At 43.2% G+C, this 9,821-nt stretch overlaps 1 protein-coding gene across 1 annotated transcript in view; it reads left to right on the plus strand.

Moving 5' to 3' along the window:
- LOC101854614 (fibropellin-1) overlaps positions 1–4,538 on the plus strand; it is a gene marked incomplete in the record, with an annotated part of 6,851 nt that extends 2,313 nt beyond the window's left edge. Inside the window, 4 exon segments of the mRNA XM_013085524.2 lie at positions 795–908; positions 2,097–2,276; positions 3,108–3,278; positions 4,347–4,538. Of these exon segments, the coding sequence (XP_012940978.2) occupies positions 795–908; positions 2,097–2,276; positions 3,108–3,278; positions 4,347–4,471 (590 nt within the window).
- Positions 4,539–9,821: the final 5,283 nt, after the last annotated feature.

Genomic DNA, 9,821 nt, shown 5'->3' on the forward strand with positions numbered 1-9,821 from the left:
CCACCCCCCACGCCCAACGTCTGACAGATTAACACGTTGAAAGGTTTATAACGTCGGCCAGCTGTTGAGATGTCCAGAATTTTTATTTTAAAAGATGGCAGTTTTGTAGTGTTGCTGCTGTGGCATCGGTTGCATGTGCTAAAAATATTTCGTCAAAATTCAAATTTTAAGTGTTGATAAAAGTTAAGATACATCTTTATTGCCCAGATCCTGGCACTTTGGTTTGGTGTTTCACCACGTGCACACACACACACACACACACACACACACACACACACACACACACACACACATATATACACAAACATGCGCACACACGCATACGCACGCACATGTGCACACCCACATAAGCAAGAGAAGACATAATGATGAAAAAATCCGAAAAGATTTAAAAGTTTTTGTTTGTTTGTTTTATAATATATTGTTTCACCTCTCTCCTGAACAATTTTGTTTTCTGAGCGTTAAACAACTGAATAGTTTGCCAACCGTAAGCATAACTTGGCAAGACGTTCAAACGTACTAATCCCGGAAACCAAAATTTTCAGGAGAGACAAAAACAGCTTCATTCTTTTAACAAATTTAACGTCTTTTTACTTTTTTTTTGGGGGGGGGGGGTAAACAATTAGAATTCGAATGTCAAAAAACATTTCTTGAGTACTTACAACCAATATCAATATAAAAAAGCTGCATTATTTTTAGAAATCGAAATGTTGGGCTTAGTACATTTGAACCGGTGTCCAACGATAAGCAGAAAAGGCGCAGTGATCATGTTGTCTTTATATTGTCTCTGCCAGGCAAGAACTGTGAGAAGTTGATGGACAACTGCCTCAACAACCCGTGTCAGAACGAAGGGACCTGTGTGAGCCTGGACCAGGGCTACAAGTGTATCTGTCCGCCGGGCACAGACGGTGAGTACCATCCGTCTCTTCTGGTAACGTACGTTCTTGTTGAGGTTTTTGAAGATCTTGTTGTTGTTGTTGTTGCTGGCAGTTGATACTGACATCGTTGCTGTTGTTGGTGGAGGTAGTGTTGTTGTTGCTGTTGTTGTGTTGTTATTGCTGTTGTCGCGTTGTTGTTGTTGCGTTGTTGTTGTTGTTGTTGCGTTGTTGTTGTTGCTGCTTTTGCTGGTACTTGATGATGCTATCGTTGCTGCTGCTGGTGGGGGTAGTATTGTTGTTGTCCTGCAGCTGTTTTGTTGTCGTCGTTGTTGTTGTTATGCTGCTGTTGTCGTCGTTGTTGTTGTTGTTGCTGCTGTTGTTGTTGTTGCTGTGGTTGTTGATTTTGTTGCCCTTCTTCTTCTTCTTCTTCTTCTTCTTCTTCTTCTTCTTCTTCTTCTTCTTCTTCTTCTTCTTCTTCTTCTTCTTCTTCTTCTTTTTGAAAGCTCTACTTGAAACATTGAAGGCTATTTCGAAAGTTGAGTGCCCTTGTCCTTAGTCTTGAATCTAGGCTAAACATAAGTTTGATAGGGCCGACAACAAAAATAGTTATCAACCCTTGGACTTCAACCTCTATCTTCCACTTAGCAAGTAGATGTGTATACAACATTCATAATCCTGTTACCCTTTCTTCGTATGTGTACGACATTCATTATGCTCCTCATACCGTACATGTGTACAACATCCATCTATATGTTCCCCATAATGTGGGCATGTACAGATTTAACCTAAATGTTTCCCTTGCCGAGTAATGAACAACATTCATGTATGGGTTACTCTCACTGTATATGTATACATGCATCTCTTCTTCTTAAGGTATATGTGTGCGACATTCATCTCTGTGTTCCTCTTCCTGTATATGTATAGGACATTCGTCATTATGTTCCTCTTCCTGTATATGTATAGGACTTTCGTCTTTATGTTCCTCTTACTGTATATGTATACGACTTCATCTCTAGGTTCTTCTTACTGTATATGTATACGACATGCATCTTTGCATTCTTCGTACAATACATCTATATGACATTCATCTGTGTATTCCCCATACTGTGTGTGTATAATATGTATTATATTATATATATATATATATATATATATATATATATATATATGTATGTATGTATTATATACATACACGACATTCATCTCTGCGTGTTACAGGTCCAAACTGCGAGGTGTCCGTCACCGTGGATCCGTGTGAGAGCGCGCCGTGCCTCAACAACGCCATCTGTTTACCCGGCGAGAACGGAGACTTCTTCTGCATGTGTAAAGCTGGCTACCGAGGCCGTATGTGCGACATACCAGTGGACTTTTGCCAGTCAGGACCATGCTTGAATGGAGGTGAGCTGGTGACCAGTTTTCATGATTGTGTGACTGTCTTTTTTTCTTTTTTTTAAAGAAAGTAAGTGATCATTAATTTTTAGATGAGACATTGGCCCAACTGTAGGCGGAGAGACCCAAAACTTCACGGGAGCCTCGAGAACCTCCGGTGAACTGCGGTATTTACAATTCACACTAAAGACTTGGATACATTATAGATGAATGAGACAGAGAAAATCATTTAAAATACAGGGCGCTGCACAGTGGCGACCGGCAGTTGCATTGTTGTGGACTGTTCTGTATCTGTGTAAAATTGTGAATTTATGTATGTAGGTATGCATGTATTTATGTTTGTACGATTTCATAAGTATGTATTTATGTATGTTTATTGTATATTTGCCATTGTAAACCAAAGTGTCCTGGGACAAATAAAAGTGTAATTTATATTTATGTACATCGTGTAAAGGGACATAAAAACGAACAATGAAAGCGACATGTATAAACGCAGTTGTTTCCCTTAGAATGTAACTTGCAGTTTAACAAGTCAGTATTGTCACGACAGAGAGGAATTGGATGCTCGTCATTTTTGGGGCATAATACTATGGAGTCATTGATAAAATTTTTAGACCTTTTCATTTGCCTTGCTTACGTTGAAATATTTGACATTGAATGAGGCGAGGCAAAGATTCTCTAGTAGAGTAGAAGAAAATCTTTGGGTGAGGGTCACCTGATGTCAGAGGTAAAAATATAGATATACCTTTCTAAAAAGAAGACTTCTCCACCTCCCTCCACTAAGCCTACCCGTCCTTCAAACTTAGCCGAAACCCCGCATTTCTTTCTCCCTCTTCCCAGGAGAGTGTATGAACCTTTACGACCGCTTCGTGTGTATCTGTGCGGACGGCTATACCGGAGATACGTGTGAAGAAGACATTGATGACTGTGAGTTCTCGCCCTGCTGGAACGGTGGCACGTGCATTGACCTACTGGACGACTTCAGGTGTGACTGTCCTCCAGGCTTTACAGGTGAGTGGGTTTTGGAAGAGGAGAGAGAGAGGGGGGAGGGTACAGACAGACAGACAGACAGACAGACAGACATACAGACAGACAGACAGACAGACAGACAGACAGACAGAGGGAGGGGAGAGAGAGAGAGAGAGAGAGAGAGAGAGAGAGAGAGAGAGAGAGAGAGAGAGAGAGAGTTTGAAAATCTTGTAAGGATATGGGTCAAAATGTTATACCTAGCAAACCTTGTGGTTGACGAACCATCAGTAGCTCTATTGAGGAAGATTTGAGACGCTAAATCTCTGTGTGTGTGTGTGTGTGTGTGTGTGTGTGTGTGTGTGTGTGTGTTGTGTGGTGTATGTGTGTGCGTGTGTGTGTGTGTGTGTGTGTGTGTGTGTGTGTGTGTGTGTGTGTTTGTTTGTACTTTGTTTATTGGGCCCGAGTGAAAAACGACTTAATCAGCATTATAGAGTAATGGGGCAGAACATACCATTAGATTTCATAATCTTCACATCGTTTATATTTCAATGTCTCCTTTCACCTCCTTTCCTGCTCTCTAGCAATGTTCTGTTGTCTGCTTTCAATTCCACTTTCTGCCCCCACCCATCACCTCCTTTGCCCCCTCCTCTGGGCTCCTGACTCTTTCTGCAGCCTTTCTACTGCTACTCCTTGGCTCTTCCTTACTGCTGTCTTTCTGCCATTCTGCTAGCTATTCAAATGCACTAAGCCCAAAATTTTGATTTCTAAGTCGTTTCTTAACCTGCAGTATGAGTTCAGAGTCTAAATATTGATTGAAAGCAAGAAATGATACACGATATATGAACAATTTTAAATAGAATGAAACTGGTTTTTATCTCTCCTGAAAAAATGCTTTCTGGACATAATAGGCCTGCAGTTCAACAGCTTGCTGGAAAGTTAGATTTTTACTTCTTTGATGGCAGAGCCCGTTTACTTTAATAGGGGTGGAGCGCTATATGAAAACCGTAATAAAATATACTATTGTATCCAAATAATTTTATTTCCATTAGTGTTCTTACACAGAATGCACAATTCATGCATTTTAATAAAATCATCATGCGCATCCTTTAGGTTCTCTGTGTGAAGACACCTTGGAGCAAGAGACAACAACAGAAATCGACGTCACAACACCATCAACAACAGAGCAAACCACTAAAGTAGGTTTCTACCTCATGTATATAGATGTCTATGTGTAATCTTAGAAGTCTTAATCCTTGTAAGCCTTGTGGAAGATTTGAGACGCTAAATCTGTGAGTATGTGTGTGTGTGTGTGTGGGTGTGTGTGTATGTATGTGTGTGTGTATGTGTGTGTGTGTGTGTGTGTGTGTGTGTGTGTGTGTGTGTGTGTGTGTGTGTGTGTGTGTGTGTGTGTGTCGTGTCTGTTCCTGTCTGTGTATATGTTGTTTTCATGCAAAAATGTTCCTAAAGATGTTGTTTCGTCTTGCAGGTCAACCACCACAACCCATACCCCCTTGACGCCGCAACATCCATTGTATTTTCTACATATACTTCATTTACTGGTCATCTAGTACTCGCTATTATGTTCTCAACAGCAATAATTTCTCCCTGTGAGTACCTCCCTGTTTCTTTCTCTCCCTCCCTCTTGTTTTCTAACGTCCTTTAAAAGTGACATAGGAAATTAACACATCATCTCTTTTTTGTTTTTGTAAAGTGTTTTACGGCGCTCGCAACTGCATAAGGTCATATGAGCGCGCGGGACACACCTTATATTTTCAGTTGGTAGGAAATTTTGAATTTTGCCCGGGTGGCGGCCGAAGCCTACTCCTATCGATTTTAGACCACCAAGGGATCTTTAACGTATGCAACTTACGCATGGGCCCTCCAAGATTTTTCGCCCTTGTCCGAGAAGGCTAGGTGTAGATCTTTCCTACCAAAAGATCAGGGGTGTGGCTGAAAGACAGCAGTAAGAAGAAGCGAAGGAGTAGCAGTAGAAAGGCTGCAGAAAGAATGAGGAGCCCAGAGGTAGGGGCAAAGGAGGTGAGGGGGGGGGGGCAGAAAGGGGAGACGAAAGCAGACGACAGAACATTGCTAGAGAGCAGGAAATGAGGTGAAAGGAGACAAATTTAGAGAAGAAAATTTTTCGGTTGCTACCCGGATTCGAACCCGAGACTTTTTGAATGAGAGGTCAACACCTTAACCTCTAGGCAACGAGAGCCCCCACATCTCTAAAGAACGATCACCCCTGCCTACATGTATTAGTAAACTTTTCCCTACACATATGTGCTGTAAGCAACATGCCTGTCACTCAAAGACTCACTCTTAACACCATTAACATTAGGTCGACCGTCAAAAGTTTTCGTTAAAATAATCAAATAAAAATATTGTCATTTTCCAGGAAGAACAAACGAAGGCCATCTCAGTTAGTACAACTACAACGTTATCAAGAAAAGCCTCTGTGTCGACTGAGAGCACGACTGAGCTAACAACTTCTCGTGAAAAAATTGTGACGGAAATAGAAGACACGAAAGACACCGAGACCGCCACCTCTACATCGAGTTTGAGTACGCCTACCTATACTGACGTCACTGAAAGTTCAACCTCTGTGAATTGGAGTACAACAACTGCATCAGAAGATACTACTGTCGTGGAAATTGTTAAGGTTACTGATGCCACTGATGCCACTGACGCTGTCCCCACATCTGTTGTTACTCCGTCTTCTTCTGTCTCTCCTTCTATTAATGATACGTTCTCAGTTAACACAGGTGACACTGTCAATGTTACAGATGTCCCAGGTGCAGCTGACATTTTTAATGACACAATCAATGCAGCAGACACCGCAACTGACACTTTTAACGACACTGACACTATCGCTACAACAGATATTGCTGGTGTTACGTCTCTCCCTCAAGAAAATGACACCCTAGTGTCAACTTTTGATAAATTATTAGATTCGAAGAATGAAACTGATTCATTAGCAAGTAACGAGACAGTGGTCTCTCCATTCCCAATAAATGAAACTTCAAAATCCGAGCTAGGTCTTAATGAAACTTCTACCCCCATGCTAAGAACAAACACAACATTTAAAATCAGTACAACTTCGAGTGAAAATATAACAAGTTCCTCATTAGCGAATGAAACCGTATCGTCTAGTTTAACTGACGAAACGAGCACACAAACTAAACCGCAAACCACCGTGCAACAAGAATCGGGGACGGGTGTTACACAGCCAGCTCCGGTAGGAAGTCTAGAGTTTGATATAGTGTATAGGAAAACGCCCCGTCCAGCCAAGAAGACAAGACGGCCAGTGGAAATATTTCCAGATCTGTTCGTTCCGGAAGTCACAACAGAGAAGCCAGTAGTGAGTACTGTAGACGTCTCGGTGAACGTTACTGAAATGGAAATACTAGAATCCACAACAGTGACGGCGATAGATTATGCCAATGCAACGAAAGAAGAGGACGAGATCGTAGGGGAAGATATTTCCAGAGATGGTGAGGGGGAGGTAAATGGCACAAAGTCGAAGGGGGAAGACAAGTTGACAACTAGTGGAGAAGACACATCAGATGAGGCAAAAGAAGAGATCAAAGAAAAATCGGGAGAAGTGAAAGACACAAGTGGAGAAGTGGAAGATAGTAGTGGGGAAGTGGAAGATGTAAGTGGGGAAGTGGAAGATGTAAGTGGGGAAGTGGAAGATGTAAGTGGGAAAGTGAAAGAAGTGTCAAGGGAGGTAGAAGATGTAAGCGGGGAAATGGATGATGTTAGTGGAGAAGTGGAAGATGTAAGTGGAGAAGTGGAAGATGTTAGTGAACAAGTGGAAGATGAAGATGTCAGTGGCGAAGCTGAAGACGTTTCTGGAGAAGTAGAAGAGGTTAGTGGGGAAGTAGAAGTAGAAGAAGTAAGTGGAGAAGTGGAAGAGGTCAGTGGGGAAGTGGAAGTAGAAGAGGTAAGTGGAGAAGTGGAAGATGTCAGTGGGGAAGTGGAAGATGTCAGTGAGGAAGTGGAAGTAGAAGAGGTAAGTGGAGAAGTGGAAGATGTCAGTGGAGAAGTGAAAGATGTCAGTGGGGAAGTGGAAGATGTCAGTGGAGAAGTGGAAGATGTCAGTGGGGAAGGGAAAGATTTCAGTGGGGAAGTGGAAGTAGAAGAGGTAAGTGGAGAAGTAGAAGATGTCAGTGGAGAAGTGGAAGATGTCAGTGGGGAAGTGGGAGATGTCAGTGGGGAAGTGGAAGATGTTAGTGGGGAAGTGGAAGTAGAAGAGGTAAGTGGAGAAGTAGAAGATGTCAGTGGAGAAGTGGAAGATGTCAGTGTGGAAGTGGAAGATGTCAGTGGGGAAGTGGAAGATGTCAGTGGGGAAGTGGAAGTAGAAGAGGTAAGTGGAGAAGTAGAAGATGTCAGTGGAGAAGTGGAAGATGTCAGTGGAAAAGTGGAAGATGTTAGTGGGGAAGTGGAAGATGTCAGTGGGGAAGTGGAAGTGGAAGAGGTAAGTGGAAAAGTAGAAGATGTCAGTGGAGAAGTGGAAGATGTCAGTGGGGAAGTGGAAGATGTCAGTGGGGAAGTGGAAGTAGAAGAGGTAAGTGGAGAAGTAGAAGATGTCAGTGGAGAAGTGGAAGATGTCAGTGTGGAAGTGGAAGATGTCAGTGGGGAAGTGGAAGATGTCAATGGGGTAGTGGAAGTAGAAGAGGTAAGTGGAGAAGTGGAAGATGTCAGTGAACAAGTGGACGATGTCAGTGGGGAAGTGGAAGATGTCAGTGGAGAAGTACAAGATGTCAGTGGGGAAGTGGAAGTAAAAGAGGTAAGTGGAGAAGTGGGAGATGTCAGTGGAGAAGTGGAAGATGTCAGTGGAGAAGTGGAAGATGTAAGTGCGGAAGTGGGAGATGTCAGTGGAGAAATAGAAAATGTTAGTGGAGAAGTGGAAGATGTCAGTGGGGAAGTGGGAGATGTCAGTGGGGAAGTCGAAAATGTCAGTGGGGAAGTGGAAGATGTCAGTGGGGAGGTGGAAGTAAAAGAGGTAAGTGGAGAAGTGGAAGATGTCAGTGGAGAAGTAGAAGATGTTAGTGGAGAAGTGGAAGATGTTAGTGGAGAAGTGGAAGATGTCAGTGGAGAAGTAGAAGATGTCAGTGGAGAAGTGGAAGATGTCAGTGGGGAAGTGGGAGATGTCAGTGGGGAAGTGGAAGATGTCAGTGGGGAAGTGGGAGATGTCAGTGGAGAAGTGGAAGATGTCAGTGGGGAAGTGGAAGATTTCAGTGGGGAAGTGGAAGTAGAAAAGGTAAATGGAGAAGTGGAAGATGTCAGTGGAGAAGTGGAAGATGTCAGTGTGGAAGTGGAAGATGTCAGTGGGGAAGTGGAAGATGTCAGTGGGGAAGTGGAAGTAGAAGAGGTAAGTGGAGAAGTAGAAGATGTCAGTGGAGAAGTGGAAGATGTCAGTGTGGAAGTGGAAGATGTCAGTGGGGAAGTGGAAGATGTCAATGGGGTAGTGGAAGTAGAAGAGGTAAGTGGAGAAGTGGAAGATGTCAGTGAACAAGTGGACGATGTCAGTGGGGAAGTGGAAGATGTCAGTGGAGAAGTACAAGATGTCAGTGGGGAAGTGGAAGTAAAAGAGGTAAGTGGAGAAGTGGGAGATGTCAGTGGAGAAGTGGAAGATGTCAGTGGAGAAGTGGAAGATGTCAGTGGAGAAGTGGAAGATGTAAGTGCGGAAGTGGGAGATGTCAGTGGAGAAATAGAAAATGTTAGTGGAGAAGTGGAAGATGTCAGTGGGGAAGTGGGAGATGTCAGTGGGGAAGTCGAAAATGTCAGTGGGGAAGTGGAAGATGTCAGTGGGGAGGTGGAAGTAAAAGAGGTAAGTGGAGAAGTGGAAGATGTCAGTGGAGAAGTAGAAGATGTTAGTGGAGAAGTGGAAGATGTTAGTGGAGAAGTGGAAGATGTCAGTGGAGAAGTAGAAGATGTCAGTGGAGAAGTGGAAGATGTCAGTGGAGAAGTGGAAGATGTCAGTGGAGAAGTAGAAGATGTCAGTCGAGAAGTACAAGATGTCAGTGGAGAAGTGGAAGATGTCAGTGGAAAAGTGGAAGATGTCAGTGGAGAAGTAGAAAATGTCAGTGGAGAAGTACAAGATGTCAGTGGAGAAGTGGAAGATGTCAGTGGGGAAGTGGAAGTAGAAGAGATAAGTGGAGAAGTGGAAGATGTCAGTGGGGAAGTGGAAGATGTCAGTGGAGAAGTGGAAGTAGAAGAGGTAAGTGGAGAAGTGGAAGATGTCAGTGGAGAAGTGGAAGATGTCAGTGGAGAAGTGGAAGATGTAAGTGCGGAAGTGGGAGATGTCAGTGGAGAAATAGAAAATGTTAGTGGAGAAGTGGAAGATGTCAGTGGGGAAGTGGGAGATGTCAGTGGGGAAGTCGAAAATGTCAGTGGGGAAGTGGAAGATGTCAGTGGGGAGGTGGAAGTAAAAGAGGTAAGTGGAGAAGTGGAAGATGTCAGTGGAGAAGTAGAAGATGTTAGTGGAGAAGTGGAAGATGTTAGTGGAGAAGTGGAAGATGTCAGTGGAGAAGTAGAAGATGTCAGTGGAGAAGTGGAAGATGTCAGTGGAGAAGTGGAAGA

Source organism: Aplysia californica, unplaced genomic scaffold, assembly GCF_000002075.1.
Source record: "Aplysia californica isolate F4 #8 unplaced genomic scaffold, AplCal3.0 scaffold00015, whole genome shotgun sequence".
In the NCBI taxonomy this organism is placed as follows: Eukaryota; Metazoa; Mollusca; class Gastropoda; order Aplysiida; family Aplysiidae; genus Aplysia; species Aplysia californica.